Consider the following 20749-nt stretch of genomic DNA (forward strand, 5'->3'; position numbering starts at 1 on the left):
ATGGCCAATACAAACAAACACAAAGCTTTATATTAAAATGTTCTTAGTATATACATAAATTATTTGGTTTTAAACTTAGTGATTCTGAGATTTTACCATATTTGAAATGAATATATATTGTGTTCATGTATAAAACATCTCACTAAAGAGTGGATGTCACCTTAATCATTTATAAAGCTGAATAAAAATAAACTGCATTTAATGAATAGTCAAAAACTTATAATAAAACTTAATGTTTGTACTATTATGATTTTATTAAGGTGGAGTCATTTGTGACTTCTTCCTTTTTTTAAACAACTATATATACTTTTACTGGATCCATTAAAACAAAATTATTTTCTTTCTAACACTTACCTTATTTTAGAAGAATTTCATCTAAATACTAAAGTGTCAAAGAATTAGAGAATTTCAGGGCTAGAAGAATCTTTAGAGTATACCCAGTGTAGGGGATCCCAAACTTTACTTTGCATCAGAGGTCCCCGTGGTCCTCACTGAAGTGCAGATGGCCAGGCTCCTCCCCACCCATCTGACTCAGCAGGCCTGGCGTGGGGCCTGGAAATAACCCCCATTCCACCCCAAGTGGATTCTCATGTAAGGGTCTATAAATCACTGGGAGGAACAACACTGTGCACCCACCCTCTTCCCTAAACCAGGAATCCTACCACATCAACCATCCTATTGCATCCATTTCTGCCTCAAACTACTCCCTCAAAACAAAACAAAACAAAACAAAACAAAACAAAACAAAACAAAACTACTCCCTCCTCACCTCCTACCCGTAACTATCTCCTGGGGCCACCCATTAACACATCAAATGGAAGCTTCTCATAGAAACTGGTACATTCAAAACATAAGACTACTCAACATGAGCTTACACAAATACACCAATGCAAAGACATAGTGAAGAATTAAATGCATGAAGAACTGACCTGTTTCTTCTGGTATTTGTTTATCAGTTTCAAAAACAAGGCGTAACATCTGGAATAGTTGGCCAAGGCTACACAGCAGTCATGGTAAGAAGTAAGTTTGCTGCAGAAATGCCAAATGGGAAAATAAAAATACACTTTTTTTTTTCTCTCAGAAAGTTCCAATACACATAGGGTTACTCTAAATACAGACTTTCAAAGCATTGCCCAGTGCCTGAAAAGGAGTCTACAAATACTCCACACACCAGTCCAGAGAAACCACAAGGAGGCTTGCTGTCTGCACTGGACTCTGGGGGCATGGTGGGGGCGGGGGGTGCAGGGAGGAGATCCTTTGAAGCCTCTAACGCATGTATATGGTATGAATTTACACTATCCATGTGGTTCAGAAAACACAAGCTAAGAAATTTACACAAATTCTGTTTGGATACCCAGTGTAGGGGATCCCAAACCAACCACTGAATCCCCTGGGACCCCACGAGAAACAAATGTTAAACTGCTTGAATATACTAGGATGGTAGTGATATACTAATATCAGGCAAAATAGACCTGAAAGCTAAAAGCCTTGAGAAGAGCTTCAAAATTTTGAAGGCATGCAAACAAGCAACCAACCAAAACCCACAAGGCAGTACTGACCAACCTATATCAAATTGGGAGATGTTCATAAATCTCTCATTAAGTGATAGATTAATAGGTAAAACATCATCAATATTGTGAAAACGTGACCATGTACCAGGCCATTAACAAGTCTCAGTAAATGTTCAGAGAACTGGTGTCTTCCAGCTCACGTTCTCTGGTCAAAGAACAATTAAGTTAGGAAATCAATGTAACAATACGTATCTTAGAAAACATACTTTTGAAAACTTAAAAACATAACTTATGGGTCAAAGAAACATAAAAGTTTAAAAATAAAACACTGAGACCTGAATAACTAAAAATACCACAAATCAAAATTTGTGGGATACAGCTGAAGCACTATTTAAAGGAAAATTTATAGTCTTCAGAAGGATTTTTAAAAAGGAATTGAATTTCTAACTAAAACAGAAGAAAAATATGATATATCCAAAGATAGTAGAAGAAAAGGGTTAATACATATAAGAATAAAGGAATATAATAGAAAACAAACATACAGTGGAGTGGATCAGTAAATCTGCTGGTTCTTTGCAAAAACTAATAAAGTTGGCAAACCTTTGGCGAAACTGATTGAGAAAAAAGGAGAAACATCATAAGCAATCAAAATAAGGAGTGAAAATCAGTATCAACAATGCAGAGGCAGTGTGACATAGTGGTTAAATGTATGGATTCCAGAGCCAGACCCCCTGGTTTGAATTCCAACTGTATGACACTGAGAAACATACTGAGCTTCTCCATGACTCAGTTTCTTATATATAAAATGAAGACAATAATGGTAGTACCCACCTTTAAAGTTGTTATAAGGAATAAATTAATTCATATTTGGAAAGTGCTCAGAACATTGCCAGGCACATAGTAGTCGCTATCTAAGTATTTGTTAAATAACATTATTAGTAAAAGAATAAAAGGGGACATGATTCGAAATGCAACAGAGATTAAAAGGATAATTAGAGAAAATTTGGAATGACTTTATATTGTTTGAAAACTTAGATAAAATGGGCAGATTCCTATAAAAATATAACTTTCTGAAACTAACCCAAGTACAAATAGGAAATATGACTGGATATATGACCATTAAAGAAAGTGAAGCAGTAGTCAGTGATATCCACACATGAATGTGTGCAGACACACAAACTAGGATAAAATAGCTTTTCAAGGAAGTTCTATGAATTTTTCAAGAAACAGATAAGTTTAATTTTCACAAATTCTTCTAGAAAAGAGAAAAAATGGGAATATTTCCCAACTCATTTTATGAGGCTGGTATAAACTTGACACTAAAACCAGACAAGGACAATGTGAGAAAGGAAAAGTACAGGTTAATCTAACTCACAGATGAAAAATCCTAAACAAATTATTAGTTAATTAAACCTAGCAATACATAGCGGCTTAACATGAGAGAATCTATTAATCTGTGATCTACTATATTAATGAATTAAAAAAAGAAAATCCACATAATCAAAATAGATTCAGGGCAAGCATTCAAGAAAATTTAACATCTGTTAGTGTGCGAGGATCCTTCCTTAACCTTCTGAAGGGCATATACGAAAACCTACAATAAATATTCTTTTTTTTTTAATTTTATTTTATTATGTTATGTTAATCACCATACATTACTTCATTAGTTTTTGATGTAGTGTTCCATGATTCATTGTTTGCGTATAACACCCAGTGCTGCATTCAATATGTGCCCTCTTTAATAAATATTTTTTTTAATTATAAAACCACAAAAATATTTTCTTTAAAGTCAGGAGAAAGGCAGCAGGTCCAACACTCTTACAACTTTGTATGGGACATCCTGAGCGATGTGGTAAGGAAGCGGTGGGGACAGCAGGGAAGAGTTGTAATAATTGGGAGGAAAAAAAGCCAAATTATTCTTCTTTGCAGACAAATTGCATAGAAAATCCAAGAGAATCTATAGACTAACTCTTAGACCTAAATTTCATCAAGGTTCCTGGATAAAGATTAATAAGCAAACATCAATGCTATTTATATAAACCAGCAACAACCTATTAGGAAATATTTTATGCACATATTTGATAGTTGGCATGTGCCACTGTATTAGTTTCAGGTGTATGACATAGCGATTCGACAATTCTATACATCATATGATGTTCACCAGCATCTGCCACCATACAAAGTTATTACGACTATATTTCCTATGCTGTACTTTTCTTCCCTGTGACTTACTTATTTTATAAATAGAAGTTTGTACCTCTTAATCTCCTTAAAAAATATGTTTAAAGATTGCATTCATAGTTGCAGCAAAAGCCATGAAGGAATAAATCTAACAAAAGATATGCAAAATCTCTTTGGAGAAAATTATAAAATTTTATGGGAAGATATAAAAGAAAATGTCATAAATGTTTATTGGTGGAAGACTCAGTATCATAAAGATGTCAATTCTCCCCACTTGCATCCCAATTGCTCTACAAACTCAGTGTTATTCCATGAAAAACCCTAATGTTCCTACCACAAACCTTAGCTGATTCTCCAATTCTTGAGAAAGAGGGAAGAATTTGAATCTTAAAGGAGAAAAGGGGTGAGGGATTCATCTTATCTTATAGCAAGACTTCAACCTCTAACAGTAAAAACAGTGTGGTGCTGATCTGAGGATGGACCAGAATGCCCAGAAATAGACCTACAAGTATATAGGATCTTGTCTTTGACTAACTAGGCACTTAGAATCAGTGGGGAAAAAAAAAAGACATATTTAATAAAAGGTGCTGGGACAACTGACTATCCACATGGAAAAAAAAATTAAATTGGATCCCTACATGCTACCAGATACAAAAACAAAACGTATGATTTTTATAATGCTTCAAAATGGGACTGAAAAGTACCCAGAATTAAGTACCCAGATCAGAAAGTGCAGTGCTGAAAAATCAAATCTGGACTCACATCCTCATCCTGGGGTCAATTACTATTAATAATAGTAACATCTTCAGAAAACGTTCTATTTTGTTAAACAACTACAGTGAAGTTTAAGAAAGGCCTAGGATAATAATGTATAAACACTGGCAAAGAGCAGTGAGAGAAGAAATATAAATGCATAATTTAAAGACAGTTCTGAAATTTAACATCTTGCTTTGAAGAGACCTGGATTCAGATAGTCATCACTTCTGGGGTGAAGTGTAAACATGACGAGTGAATACGTGAGCCAAAGTTCAGTCACACAACTGAAATAAAATAACCTTCTACTACAAATCAGTTCAGATCAGACTTTCAAAGCAACGCTCCCCTTTTTGAGTTATAACCCTTAAGTACTGTTTCCAAATGTACCAGAAAATTTATCATGTTTGGTGATACAGTTCTTTATCTCCAATAAGCTAAGAGGAATTTTTGTTTATTCTGTAAAAACCCTAGGATAACTCACAACTCACCAAAGAACTAAGGTGACTTACAATGGATGAGTTTAGAATCACGTTAGGAATACACAGGAAATGGGGTCATTAGTTGTACATCATTTATTGTGAACTTGGACCACTAGATTTACTTTTGCTGCTAGGGGAAGTAAGAAGCAAAAATAGGATTCCTTGCCAGCCACACACACAAATATTAAAGATAACCCAAAATTTAAGCCTTAGCATTTGTGTAAGTTTACTTTGTTTTCCTCGTCCACCTACCTGAATATTCTGGCAATATTGGTGCACACATCCTTGTCGGCCTCGTACTGTCCCATCGCCGTGCAGAGCTGGGGAAGGGCACTGATGCTCAGCAACTTACTTCTTGCTAGTGGTGAATCAACCAAGTTTCTCAGTGTAGCAGTCACCTAGGATAAAAGAGGGTTTGCGCCATTTTTTTTTTTTTTAATTGGAAAATACAGCAACACCAATCAGTACCACACAATTCGTCCTACGATCTTCATTCAATCAGTAGCAAAACCAAGCTCCTGTTAGGCGTCTTCTACTAGACAACATGGGCTTAAGGACAAATAGCATGAAATGAAAAAAAGAGATGAATACAAAGAAAGCTTACTTTGGTTCAAAGGTGAAGAATGAGAAATTCATGTTAATAAGCAATTAGTATACCAAAACCCTAGGGTTAAATAAGTCATCATCTGGGTTTGTTAGCTGTCCCTCATAAGACTTTCACTTCACACTGTGACATGCCACATCAGTTTCACAGATTAGAAACCTCTCCTTCCATAGTTTTAAGTGTAGCATCAAATAATGCTCTAGCCAAAGGATATTTAAGACCATTAGTTTCATTCTTTTCTGAGAGCCAAGTATTGATTTCTTGAAAATTTGTCTTATTTTTTTTTTAAAGATATTATTTATTTATTTGAGAGAGAGAGAACAAGCAGGGAGGAGGGGCAGTGGGAGAGGGAGAAGCAGAAGCAGACTCCCCACTGAGCAGGGAGCCCAATGTGGGGCTCGATCCCAGGACCCCAGGATCATGACCTGAGCCAGAGGCAGACGCTTAACCAACTGAGCCACCCAGGTGCCCCCAAATTTGTCTTATTTCGTAAAAAATGTTCAGGAAAGCTATCTTTGTCTAAAAGTGGAGAAGAAAAAGGGGCGCTTGGGAGGCTCAGTTGGTTAAGCAGCTGCATCTTGGTTTTGGCTCAGGTCATGACCTCAGAGTCATGAGATCGAGCCCCACGTGGGGCTCCATGCTCAGCTCAGTAGGGAGTCTGCTAGAGATTCTTTCCCTCTGCCCATCCCCTTGTTCTCTCTCTCTCTCTAAAATAAGTAAACAAATTTGTAAAAAAAAAAAAAAAAGTGGAGAAGAGAACAGTTCCATAAATCTAATTTACTAAACGTCAAGTTTAGTACAGCTAATGCTGCAGTTCTCTAATACTTTCAATATGCAGTGTGATCTTTCCTCATGGAACAGGACAAGGCAGACTCTTGGTGAAGAAGAGTCAGCTCAGGAGCTGGACACCTGGTCAAACTCCAGCCCCACCACTCACTAGCTTTGGTTAGCAAATGAACCTCCCAGGGACCATTTTTCTCATCAGTAAAGTGGGGATGGTGATAGCTCCTTGGAGTTGGGAGGATTCAATGAGACAAGAATTGTGAAGAGCATTGCCACCTGTCCTCTAACAGGAGCTCAAACATCATGGTTGCCATCTCCACATTTGTTGTGGAGCTCCACACCCAAAATGCAGAAGAGGGATCACTGGGCTTTGAGTCAAATGATGAAGATTCAAGTCCCAAATCTCTTTCTAGTTACGTGACTGAGGCACCCACTCATTGCTTGACTTCCCGACTTTCTCATCTGTGTAAAGCATTTACCATCCCTGCTCACCTCCTGGGGTGGTTGTGTGTATCAAATGGAAACATGTAACAATGTCTCTGTGTGCTGTAAAGCGTTATATAAATATAAAGCTTCATTATAGCCATAGTTAATAAACTTTAACAACAATTATTAAGATATGTATCTTTGATTAGTTTTCCTTTGTCACAACAGCAACAAAAATATAACTGACGATCTTTAAAGCAGAGAAAATAAAAATAATGCTTCAAGTAAATGTGTTCAAGTCTTCTGAAGTCAATTCAATTATACAGCAACTCAGTAAATTATTCCCTGAAAGCTTCAGCATCCAAAACATTGGAGGAAGAAAAAACTACTTGAGCATTCCCCTTCACCGTGGATCTACAACATAGTCTCCTAAGCTAAGGAATGGTCTTCTGTGAAGGCTAATACATCATTTTAGGCTCTCCAGGCCATCACCACGATAAAATGGAAAATTCTCATCATCTGACCCTGGTTCTACCTGTTCTCCTTCTCTAGAGACAGCCCAGGCACTCAAGCGCTGCTGGATTACATCAATCCAAGGAATGACTCACAAGCGTTCCCACTTGGAGTCCAGAGCCCAGATGCCTGTGTGAATCCTGACCTGAAGTCAGGCAGCCAGAGGCTGTGGAATACCCGTTCTAACCATCACACACAGAAACCCGTCCTCTTCCTACCACGATCTATAGCCGTCCTCTTGCTCCCCTCATCCAACCTCTGGCAAGGGACACTGTCAGCAAAAGGGATGGTGGTGTTCTTAGGAGCTTTTATTTTCTTGTTTCAACCTCAGTTTTTTCCTCTCTCTTGACCATTTTCCTCATCTCATTAGAAAAAATTAAAACAGGGGCGCCTGGGTGGCTCAGTCGGTTAAGCGTCTGCCTTCAGCTCAGGACATGATCCCAGGGTCCTGATATCAAGCCCCACATTGGACTCCCTGCTCAGCGGGGAGTCTGCTTCTCCCTCTCCCTCTGCGCATTCCCCTGCTTCTGTTCTCTCCCTCAAATAAATAAATAAAATCTTAAAAATAAAATAAAATAAAATAAAAAAGAGAAGAAAAAAGGAGGACAAGGAGATGAAGGGCCAAGGGAGCAGAAAAGGAGGATTTCTCCTTTAAGAAGCCTCTGGCAAGAAAGCGCAGGGGATTAGCAGAGGCCTGGTGGTAAACCCAAGCCTAAAGCCCTGAGGGCTGAGGATCAGGAGGAGGTCACCAGGCAAAGGCAGCAGTGCAGGCCCCCCATTTTGAGAGGCTGGCTGAGAGCCACAAATCTCACTGCGGGGGTGGGGGTGGGGCTGACTGCCAAGCACAGACAAGGGGCTGTTTCTGGGAAAAAATGTATTAAGATTGGGCATGGGGGGGTGGGGAGGAGAGTCTAGTTAAATCCTGCGCTAACAGTAAAGGCGAATTTCTAGTCAACCCACTTAACTTTCAACCTTGCTCCCACTTTTAACAGAGATATATTTGGAGAAATCACTAATGAGTTTTCCTGCCCTCCCCCCAGGAAAGCCCACCCACTGGGCCTGCCCCCAAAGCAGGGGTTCACCAAAGTCCAAGCTTTAAGCTTGCAGAAGTGTACCCGGCTCTTAACTTTCCATTCCAATTTATATTGTTCCTAGCTCTGCTTAGTTATGTACTTTTCTGTTTTACTGTCTATAATCTTTTAAGCCATCTCAAATCCTTTAGGACAGAAAAAGAAGTGCAAGTTAGATGATTACATCGATGCCTGTTGAGCTTCCAAAGGGCTCACTGGAGCAGTTCCCACGTGTCATCTCACCAAGAAAGAGCAAACAGAAAAACATGTTTCGATTATTTTTCTTCCCATCTCCTAACGCACAACTGCATGGGGCAGCGAGGCAAGCAGGGGAAAGAAGCGAAAGGAGAAGAATATGGAATTGATCATCTACAAAGATGACTGATAAGAATTTAGGTGTCCTTGCTTCTTAGCCGTTGTTAGATGATGACTGAGGCGTCACCCTACATTTTCGGTATAAGCCAAGAAAGAAACATTCTGGTGTGATTCTGGTTACTAATCTGCTCCTGAAAACGGACTGAGCTACACTCTACAACTTTTTGGTGCTCATTTTTTTCTGAAGCAGCCTCCTCTCTCTGTGTCCCCAAATTCCTTGATCATAAGAGGTGCTGGCCCCCACCCTCAACCAGAATCTCCAAGCAAAACTGCTGATGAGTTTGGCAAAGCTGTCCTCTCTAGCGTTGAAAGTTCTCACTGTGTCGTCGACACTGGGAGATGCATTTTAAAGGGAAAAATTATATTGAGAAGTGATTAGATAATTCATAAAGTCTTTTATAATTTATAAACAACATTTTAATATAGCAAAATTAGAATTCAAAATATCTTTTTTTCAAATTGATTATAGGCACTTAGTTATCAATTTCCAGTTATGTTTTCAACTATTAATTGAAAAACCTTAGCAAATGCAAGAAATCGTTGTCTTAAAATATGAGGCCCTCCTGATTGATATCACGGGATTTAAGAATGACAATACAGGCCCAGCAGCTGGGGCCCCATTCCTGCAGGCTTTACTGCAATGGGGTGTGCGAGGGGTGGGGTGGGCGCAAGGTAGGAAGGGCTGGTTGGTTGACTTGAGCCTCCTCACACTGCTCATTTCCAGAGTGGTTGGCCTTCTCTCCTCCCTTTGCACTATTCCTCCATCAGAATCCTCAGTCCCCAGGGAACCCACCAGCTTCTGCCCTAGAAGGCATTCAGCCACAGAGCACAAGGGCTTGGAGCTCACAGCCCACCATAGAACTCCTGTTTCAGTACGTCAGAAGTTAAGCAGTCTTTTTTGGCAAGCCTGGGAACTTCACCATCAATCATGATATTGTTCCTTGAAGAAATATTTCCCAATTTCAAAAAACCAGCTTTCAAAGAAACCTCTGGAACATAATGCAATTAAAAACCACACCATCAATAGTCTGTAAGTTATTATGTTTCCTCTACCAAAATCAGCATGAGGATTCAGTTTTATTTATTTTTATACATTGAATGTGATTATGGAAAGAATTTGAGCAGCTTTATGGTTTATAAATCTACCCTATAAACTTGATCTCATTTGCTCCCTAAACCAGCCCCATGAGGCAGACAGGAAGGGTATGACAAGCCCCACTTTTCAGATGAGGAAACCAAGTCTCAGAAAGTCCACCAGCCACCAGGTAGGTGGGCATCCTAAGCTCCAGCTCCTTGTCTGTTGTCTCTCCCACTCCACTTGGCCCTTCTCTAAAAGCATTCATTTTATTTCTCAATCATCTGGAATATCCATAACCAAAATCCCTCGAGCTTTATCTCAACTTAACTGCCAACTGCAAAATGGTTCACTTCCCGCTGATGATGTGAAAGAATAAACACAGCCGCCAGAGACCACAAACAGTGTCAAATGATTTAAGAACCAAAGCCACACCATTTTCCAACCTCAGCAAAACCATCTCCCTCTATTAATAAAAGCACATTCATTTTCTGGATCTGTGCCCAGTTGCGACCACATATATGCCCAAACCAGAGCCTCTGTGGTAACTGGAGGAGTTTCGGATTGTCTCATAGATGGTTCATACAGTTCTGGCTGAGACAGGAGACATCAATGACAAGATGCCACTGTACCCATGAAACCACGAGTGCCCCCACATTCCTAAGCATTTTATCGGAGTTAAGAGCTATGCATTTGAAAGTCATATTAATTCATAATCCTTGATACTGCTCGATGCCTGGCTATGGAGCCCATTTGCACATTCCTACCATGGGTGTCCTCCTTCAGCAGGAAATGATTCCGTCCTTCTCGAACACCCAGTGCCCTGTTCTGAGACTCTATTTAACACTTGCCTATGTTCGTTACTCTCCGGTTACTGCCTCTATGTCAGTTACCTTGGTAAAATGAGTAGGTAGCTGAATCTGCTAGTGGTGGTTATTCCATGTATCAGCATACTTGAAATTCTGAATGTCATATAAACTACATAGTATGTCAATGCAGTAAAAGGAGGAAAATGAGTCTGGGAAAGATAATGTAACACCAAGAACTACCAAGTAATAACAACAATTTTCCCCGATTACATGTTAAAGTTAGTGACATTTCTTTATTGCCACAGCTAATATGTCTACAATGAAGAGACGAGGCTGAGGAGATATGACAGCAATTAAGAAGCAAACGTCTCTCCCTGGAAACAATAGGCATAGGAATATTTACTTCCCACGCTCGATGTTCCTTGTGAAGAGATATTCTTCAGCATGATACTCCTGGCCATGCTCCATCCCTCACTTCCTGACTGGGGAGAATAAGGTGCTCTCCCCTGCTCCTCCTGGGGCAGATGCAGCTTGTGATGAGATAGGCAGGTCTAATTCAGAGGTTCAGGATTAGAATGCCCCCCTGCCTCAGCTATAAATTACAGCTTTCAACCATGGTGATAATCTTCTCCCCCTCCCCATCTGCCTTAGTTTCTCTCTTATATCCAGGTTCAAAACCCAAGCCATTACATTACATGTCTGGGGTCTCTGAGTCTCCCCAAATCTTTAGATATGCCTTCCCTGGAAAGTCTGAGGTGAACATAAGTTACCTATTCATAGGTCTTTCCCAAGAAAAGGAGGAGTGGAGAAGAAGGGCCAGAGTTCTGACTGCCCAGTCTCTCATGCCAATTGGGTGAGTGAGTTATTAGCTATAATACTGCTATTCCTTATAGAAAAGAAGCCTCCTAAGTAATAAATAGCGGTCCCCTTCCCACAGACAAATACATCATTACAAAATTAGCAAGCCTAATAACCAATATCAAAGATTGTGACAAAAAAAAGTTGCATCCCATCTCAAAAACAATATACTATAAGAAAATGAGCAAGAAATAGTACTCTAGTTGCTGGTTTTAATAATGTACTGTAGTTATGTAAGATGTCACCATTGGGAGAAGCTGGATGATGGCGACACGGGACCTCTCTGTACTATTTTTGCAACATCTAGTGAGCCTATACTTAGTTCAGAATGAAAGTTAAAAAAAAAAAAAAAAAAAGCCAGACACAAAAAAGCACACACTGTTATGTACCATTTATATTAAATTCTAGAACAGGCAGGGCTTATCTGTGGTGAAAGGGATCAGAAAAAAATGGTTCCCTTTGTGGGGTAGGAGAGTGGGAATTAACTGGAAAGAGGTGGAAGGAAATTTCTGAGGTGATAGAAATCTTCTGCGTCTTGATAAGGGTGTGGATTACATGGCTGTATGCTTTTGTCAAAACTCATCAAACATGTAAGATTTGAACATTTCACTGTATTAGAAATTATATGCAATTAAAACAATAAGAAAATAAATGACCTCATTTGCTCATTTCCTATTCAAACAAAACCTTCAAAAAAGATGCTTTAAAAAGATTTTTTTTCTGTTTATTTTTTTAAGATTTTATTTTTTTATTTGAGAGTGAGAGAGTGAGTACAAGCAAGGGGAGGAGTAGAGGGAGAAGCAGGCTCCCTGCTAAGCAGGGAGCCTGATGCAGGGCTTGATCCTGGGACTCTGGGATCATGACCTGAGCTGAAGGCAGATGCTTAACCAACTGAGCCACACAGTGCCCCTATTTTTTTCTGTTTAATCATCAGATCTCCAATAAAATTGTAAGAATTTAAGAAATATTTAAAAAAAGAATTCAAGAAATATAACCATGGGAATATTTGCTCTCATGGGTATGCAGTTTATTTCCCCCAATAACCAGAGCAAGTTTCCATCAGGTGGAAGTTATTGCCTTGGTTCTGATTTTATGGTCTGAGAGGTAGGCTTCCCATAGGCAAGGGTAAGGCAGAGAAAGGGAGTTAACATACTTTCCTACTTAAGTATGCATACTCATAATAATTAACTACCTAAATAAGCATTAATCTCCACATTTTAAAACCATAAAATATAACTAAAGCAAGATTTAAAGGACACCAACCACCTTGCTACAGTCGTTAATTACTAACATAATGTAAATCACTGCTTCATTGAATCTCCAGACTTCAGTCAAAGGCATCTCTTAAATTCCCCAGATCTTGAAGCAGGGAAGAGTCAGCTCTGAGACTTGGGCTCCATTAAGTACCCAGAGTCCCATGCTGCTGATATAACACCCCCTTCCAACTTTAGTTTCTATTCAGCATGGTTCTCCACATAGCCTCTCAAAGACAGAAAAATGAAAAAGATCCAACATTTGAAATCCACCTCTAACTCTGTCATTTTAATTTCTTGTGATTAATTTTTTTTTCCTCATCAGAAGAAATGGCTCTTTGAAGCTTCAGGTTTTGGTAATTCTGATCTTACTTTGTTTAACAAATTTCTGCTGAGTGCCAACCATGTACCAGCTATGTATCATGCCCTATTCTATAGTGCTCTCATACATCAGCTCATTCAATTTTCCCAACTACCCATTAAGATGGTCCTTTATTGGGCACCTGGGTGGCTCAGTCGGTTAAGCGTCTGCCTCGGGCTCAGGTCATGATCCCAGGGTCCTGGGATTGAGTCCGCATCGGGCTCCCTGCTCTGTGGGGAGCCTGCTTCTCCCTCTGCCCCTGCTCCAGGCTTGTGCTCTCTCTCTCTCTCTCTCTGTCAAATAAAAAAATAAAATCTTTAAAAAAAAATATGGTCCTTTATTTTTTTAAAGAGATTTTATTTATTTATTTGAGAGAGAAAGAGTATGTGTGCATGAGCCTGGGGAGGGGCACAGGCAGAGGGAGAGAATTTCAAGCAGACTCCAAACTGAGTGCAGAACCCAGCCTGGGGTTTGATCTCATGACCTTGAGATCACGACCTGAGCCAAAACCAACCAATGCTCAAACGACTGAGCCACCCAGGCACCCCTAAGCTGGTCGTTTAAAGATGAGGAAAGGAAGGTTCAGAGACTGAGAAGCACTGCTGGGGTCAGAGCTGAAAGGCCAGCTCAGGCCTTTGGCCTCTTCACTAGAGAGCCCTGTCCCAGCACCAGGTACGAAGCCAAATGGACCATCAGGCTCTTGAAGACATGGTAGAGGAGAAGCCAGACACAGAATACAGCAGTGAACTCAAATCCGTCAAAGCAGGGAGTTTACTCTAGGGTTTAGAAATGATTTTTAAAAATCAACTGTATCAAAACACATTTTAATTAAAAAATACAGAGATAGAAAACTCCTACAAGCGTCAAAGAGAGCATGGACCGCTAGCAGCATGACTCCATCCCGCCTGCCTACTCAAACTTCTCCAAACAAAGGATAGAAGTCCTCTTCCCATGGGTGCTGTTGGCCAAAGCTGACCAACCCAATCCATGCTTTTAAGATCTCTACTCTCCTGTACATTGTCCTTTCTTAGTTTTCTGACCACTTTTTTTCCCCATTCCACATTTGGCCATTTTAAAGAATCTGTTCTCAGATTCTAACACCTCCATGCAGGTGACCCTAAATCTGTTTTCTTAGCTTTACTTTCTCTGCTAAGCACTAGTTCATAACTCCAGTTGCTCACCAGACAGCCCCAGTTGGCTATTCTGCTGGCAACTTAGAGTTTTCAATAAAGACTAGTTACATAATTTCATCCTCTCACCAAATCAGTTCCTTGTATAACTCTCTAATTTCTCATGGTAATAGTATCATTTTCTGAACCATCCAGGCTCATAATGTCTGAGTCATCTCTCTTTGTTTAATTCACTTGCCTTTTCCCCAAACTCAAGCCAAGGTGAAGGAATGGAGTACGGAGTGGCAAGGGCCAGGAGGACTGACATTACCAAGAAATTTCCTCTTAGAAAAAGGAGAAGATGACAGGGGAGATGTACTGAGCAAAGGAGGGGGAAAGACTAGGATTTGAAGGACCCTCCGGGGTGACACTTGCAGACCTCAAGAAGTGAGCCCAGCATGAGAGGCGGGGATAGAAGCAAACCATGGTAACTGGGTGCTGCAAGACAGTCTAACTTCAAAAACGTACCTGAAGCAGGGAAAGAATATACTTCTCTATGGATTTAACTCAAAATCAAATGAGTCAGGCTGTAAAGAAGAAAGGTTGGAAATACAAAGGACTAAAAAATAGGAATGTTAGTTCAAGACAATCTGGGTTTTAACAGTTACATTATATACCTATAAATTACCTAACTACAAATGTGATACCTTGAGATTTTCTTCAATGACAGTAAAGCAGCTTTCTGCATGGTGTTCTCGAAACACAAGAGGATAGACGAAACACCAGGGGAATCAGGGCTTGGTTGTGATGATGACTTATACAGAAGACTCTTCTCCATTCCCCAGGTAGGGGGCATGAAGGAGACCACAACAGACTTTCTGATGGAGGGGACTCTAGCAGTTTTCCTGTGTTATGCCTTCCCAAATGTTAGCCTTAGGAGTCAGAAATGAACCCTAACACCTCCTGATAATCCATTCCAGATCGACACTGACAAATCCCTACTTCTGTCTGTCACCTCCTTGGGTGATGCAATCCACTACTGACATGTAGGGGCCTTTGCCTTTTACCTGACCTTTCTCTTTTTCCAGGTTTTGGGGAGCTCTCCTGAAATTCTAGTATTCTGGAATTCAGTAAACGTGCACTGTTTAACTTTCCTTACTCTTGCAATTTTACAGACAAAGTTGTATCTCCAGACTGGGAGTATTAATACTTCCACTTGGTGCACAGGTAGGGGCCTTCAGACCTTCCGAGCAGCAACACTCATCCTCTTAAAATGCTATTAAGCATCTGATCGGCAGAACTGAAGGCGGCATTGCATGTGTGGAAATGCCATGATTTTGTAGAAGAATAAGGCATCAGAATACTATTATCTGGACATGGGGATCTCCAAAATGTAGGCCCCCACTGGCAGCTGTCCCATCCTCCACTATCTTCCTCACCACCCAGAACATGCCTGGCACACAGAACAGCCCCTCCATCAACACCTGTGAAATCAATGTCTCTTGATTTCGGCCACACAGTGATAAATATACACATATATGTATATGTATATGTATATGTATATGTATATGTATATGTATATGTGTGTGTGTGTGTGTATATATATATGAAACGACATAAAGAAAAGCTTCAAAAATTTCAACACATCAGTATTTTTTCCTGTAAGCCACGTTAGCCCAGATGCTGTGGAGGAGCTTTTCTTCCACACCCATTTCTGGATCTCATTCCTTTAGCTCTATTATAATCTGCCTCAAATCTAATAACTGTTAGTAACACCTCTTAACTGGGGCTACTGTGGGTGAGATCTTAGCCCTCCAATCTGTTGGTACCCCTGATACATTCTCCTCCCATCACTTTTCAGCTTTGTGGTCTTGATCAATTTCCTATCTCATGCACATTCGTCCTTCTGCCACTCTGATCTCACCTCCTTCTCCCCGCCCCCCACGCCCACCTCCAACGGCTCCTCCGAGTCCTCACTGCACAGCCTGGTGTGTGAGACTCAGGGCTGTGGCCTATGACTCTCACAGACTCTCATGGAACCCCTCTGCTCTGGATCAACCTACCTCCTCAGCATGCCCCAAACACACCTTATCCCTTTCCCTTTGTGCCAGTTTCCCAAATCCTATACAACTTTCAGGCTCCAGCTTCGGGACATCCAAAAGGGCAGCTTTAGGGAAACACAATGACTCTAGCATTTGTGCCAGATGCTGGAATGTACAGTTTTGTAATAGGAGGTCCCCAGACAGTGTGCTAAAGTTACTGAGGTTCTCCGGGTTGAAAGTCATGAAAGAGAGGAACTTACAACTGTCCAAACGTTGCCTGCCTTTGTCTTTTTAGCCTTGCCATGTGCTCTCTGGCTCATAGCCACAGTAATTTACTGATTTTTTTTCTACTGAACAAAGTTGCTTAAAAAAAAATGTCTCATGAGCTACAGTTACCGAGTTCTGCAAACTAGTGTGAACAAACGATTCTGCACATGGCCAGATCTGTTTGGTTGCATGTGCGCATGAGCTGGCTAGCGAAGAGCCAGTCAGTGTTACACGTTTACAGGAGTAGATCTTCATCTGCTCTTCTTGTGACGCCATGTGGCTTACATTTTATCAATCATGTGATATAAAACAGCTTTTCTTCAATTTAATGAAATATGAGGGAATATCCAGTTCAGGGTCCCTGCAGATGAAATAGCCTCAAATGATATCTCCTCCCCCCACCAGGTCTGTAAACACACACACACACACACACACACACACACACACACACACAGTGACACTCTATAGCTGATGCCAATGGGGCTTGGTGACCACAGCAGGAGCACATTCTCAGGTGGTGGCCCTTCCTCCTGCTGAACTGTGCTCCGGGGAGAAACCTCAGCACGTAAGGCCTGCCCAAGCCAGATCCTCGGCAGCCTCAGAGGAAGCCTGGAGACCATGACAGTGCCTGGTGAGTGGTGGCGGGCAGTGAGGAAGAAGTTTCTGCAGTGTCCCTTGTCACACCACCTATGCATGGATTTTGGGAAAGGAAAAGGGCATCTAACCTAGTGAGTCAGTTTGCACCTGAGGATGTTGAATGGAGGGAAAAGGGAAGGAAGAGAGGAACATTGGGAGTATGACTGTACTTACTGCCATACCAGAGGTCCCAGCTCTGGATTGGATATATTTTAGGTCACAATAATACTCAATGTTCCTTTATACCAACTGACCTTATTTCTATATATTATATATTTTGTTATAAATATATAAATAAGTATAAAAATAAAAATAAATAAAATACATATATAAATAAATTTGTATATATTTTATTTATATGTGTGTTTTCTTATAGATTATAATATAGATTATATTATATATTTACATATATATTTATATGTGTATTATATGTATATAAGTGGGTTGGAAAGAGCTTTTTTTTTTAAAGATTTTATTTATTTGTCAGAGAGAGAGTACAGGCAGGGGTGCGGCAGGCAGAGGGAGAAGCAGGCTCCCCGTTGAGCCAGGAGCCTGATGCAGGACTCAATCCCAGGACTCTGGGACCATGGACCTGAGCTGAAGGCAGCCGCTTAACTAACTGAGCCACCCAGGTGTCCCTGGAAAGAGCTTTTTAAATCAGACAACAATTTTAGAAGCTGTTGCATAAAAATTAAAAAGAGTGAACACCCCAATGGGAGAACAGTTCAGTATTTGAGGTATATCCTTATCACAGAATATTACACAGTCATTAAAAAATGTAAAATAAATCTACAAGGGGTTCTTACTATGTATTGTTACATGAGAACACAGAAGTGCATGGAATAACCCATTTTTGAAAACCTATGATTGTAAAAGGTGCTGAGCACGTCAGTGTGAACAATGTTGGCTAACTGGTTGGAACAGGAGAAATGAGGAAGGAAGAGAGTAATGGAAAATAAGCAAAAACAACTATTAAAAATAAGACTCCATGATAAAAATCAAGAATTATATAAAATTATGCATATGTAAGTATATATTTGCATGAAAATGCAACGGAAGAACGGTTACTAAAATGTTGGAGGTGTGCTATCTCAGGGTAAAAATATTTCAGGGGATTTTACATTCTTCCTTATACTTTTTTGCATTTTAATAAGGAAATATAATAATTATATAATCAAAATAATTATTTCCATTGAGGAAAATTTTTGAATAACTCACTAACACTGACAGCATGAAAATAAGGTTTCTAAGTCTTCCTAGACAAAAGATGGCACATCCAGTAGAATTTTGAATCATTCACGACTAAAAGGGGTTTTCACAATCTTTTTTCAAAATGGAGACAGACCGCAAAGTCCAAAATTAATGATCATCATAAACACTTTAAGCATCTTTAAGGCAGGGCTTAAATCTAATTTTTAACACACTTTCCCAAAGGCTCCAAGCACTCTGAGTGCTCAATCAATCCTCATTAATTGACAAGCACATTTCAAATCTCATGAATTATTACATCAAAGATGCTATTATCTGATATACAAATGCTATTAAAAAGTAGAATCTCATCTAAAAATGAATATGAGAGCTGAAGCAGCTCCAGTGAAAATAATTTAACTATGAAATTTAATCTGCCACAAAAGAAGTAATAAAAGTAACACATAACACATTTTTTTCATCTTGCCCCTGGTCATATGAAATGTATCTAGTTTTGCTACCTTCATTCCTATAGTCTCAGGCCTGAAGGTCATCTGCACACCCCCCAATGACTGTCCACTTAATATCATTAACTTTTGCTTTTTATGGCAGATACAAGATTCATGACATTAGTTACTCATCCTCATGAACAATAGCCAGTCTTTGAAACTCTGAAGATTAAAACTCTGCCTGTTAAAATTCTGATGATAGCCTGCAATTGTTTTGCAGAGCGAGGCTACCTTTTTATTCTACTAGGCCTGCCTTCCCTGTGGAGTAGCAGAAATGGACGTCGAAGCTGTGTAGAGAGATGCTCCATGAATAGGCATGGAATAGCCTTTCCAGGGGAAATGGGCACACATGGGGTGTGGGGGGGGCAGTGGCTGCTTCTCTTGATCCCTAATGCCAGGTACCCCTCCCTGGTTGTTGGTGACAGCCCACCTGTTACCTGTTACACCCACCTGGCAGGTAACTGATACTAGGGAGCATGAAAACTATTTTACACATATAACTTGTTCAAGTAAAATACTTACTTGGACTAGCAAGTGGCCTGAGTTAGGCAAACAGGTACCACATTTGTTGGTGTTCTCATTTATTTGCTTTATCAAATTCATCAGTATCTCCACAGCATCTTTGCTGATCATTTCATTGAGAAATCGTGGATTTCCAGAAATGAATTTGATAGCCCCCATACAGTATAAAAAAGCTTCAGTGTTAGTTTGCAGATCTTCACTTCTCAGGACCTCCAATAATGATTCTGTCAAAAAGATGAATTATTACAAATGTGTAACAACTCGAGAGAGACATTTTAAAGTACTTGTATGTGAACGTCAAATACAATTTGTAAAATGTTAGTACTACATTCAAATGCTTGTTAAGTGTTACTCATGTGGTAAAAAGAGATAAGCTTATTTGTAGCTAAGACAAATCTCTGTAATAATAATGACAGTGAAAGGATGGGATTATTGGGGCGCCTGGGTGGCTCAGTCGTTAAGCGTCTGCCTTCGGCTCAGGTCATGCTCCCGGGGTCCTGGGATCGAGCCCCGCATCAGGCTCCCTGCTCGGCGGGAAGCCTGCTTCTCCCTCTCCCACTTCCCCTGCTTGTGTTCCCTCTCTCGCTGTCTCTCTCTCTGTCAAATAAATAAATAAAATCTTTAAAAAAAAAATAAAGGATGGGATTATTAATATATAAATAAGAACACGTTCTTTTAATTAAATGCCACTTCTTGTCTCTTACTAATATTTACCAACCTTTATTTTTATTTTATTTATTTGTTTTAAAGATTTTATTTATTTATTTGACAGAGAGAGAGACAGCGAGAGAGGGAACACAAGCAGGGGGAATGGGAGAGGGAGAAGCAGGCTTCCCGCTGAGCAGGGAGCCCGATGCGGGGCTGGATCCCAGGACCCCGGGAGCATGACCTGAGCCGAAGGCAGACGCTTAACGACTGAGCCACCCAGGCGCCCCAACCTTTATTTTTAGTTACAAAAATGTTGAGTTATTATAGGACAATTGATAGTTGAGACAAGTTAAGAGTTAAATTTCAACAAACTTTTGAGGATATACTGGTTGCTGTACAATGGGAAATCAATCAAGACAGGGTCTTTTAAGAAATCTCAATCACCGGGCGCCTGGGTGGCTCAGTTGGTTAAGCGACTGCCTTCGGCTCAGGTCATGATCCTGGAGTCCCGGGATCGAGTCCCGCATCGGGCTCCCTGCTCGGCAGGGAGTCTGTTTCTCCCTCTGACCCTCCCCCCTCTCATGTGCTCTCTCTTTCATTCTCTCTCTCTCAAATAAATAAATAAAATCTTAAAAAAAATAAAAAAAGTAAAAATAAAAGAAATCTCAATCACCACAGAAAGGGATACTTCGAAGATAACATCCACTGTTTCCTGAGACAACTTAAGAACATCCATCTGAATAGCATACAACTACTTCATTTTAGGGGTAACCC

General features: G+C 40.1%; 1 protein-coding gene across 1 annotated transcript in view; it reads right to left on the reverse strand.

Annotated features, from left to right (window-relative positions):
- The window catches only part of ARMC2 (armadillo repeat containing 2), a 103529-nt gene that overhangs the window by 28287 nt on the left and 54493 nt on the right, over positions 1–20749 (reverse strand). The window contains exons 10-12 of the mRNA XM_032408115.1: positions 19328–19551; positions 5180–5325; positions 930–1029 (exon numbers count right to left, since the gene is read on the reverse strand). Coding sequence (XP_032264006.1) covers positions 930–1029; positions 5180–5325; positions 19328–19551 — 470 coding nt within the window. The remainder of the gene's footprint in view (positions 1–929; positions 1030–5179; positions 5326–19327; positions 19552–20749) is intronic.

This window comes from Phoca vitulina, unplaced genomic scaffold (assembly GCF_004348235.1).
Source record: "Phoca vitulina isolate PV1807 unplaced genomic scaffold, GSC_HSeal_1.0 scaffold9, whole genome shotgun sequence".
Taxonomy (NCBI): domain Eukaryota; kingdom Metazoa; phylum Chordata; class Mammalia; order Carnivora; family Phocidae; genus Phoca; species Phoca vitulina.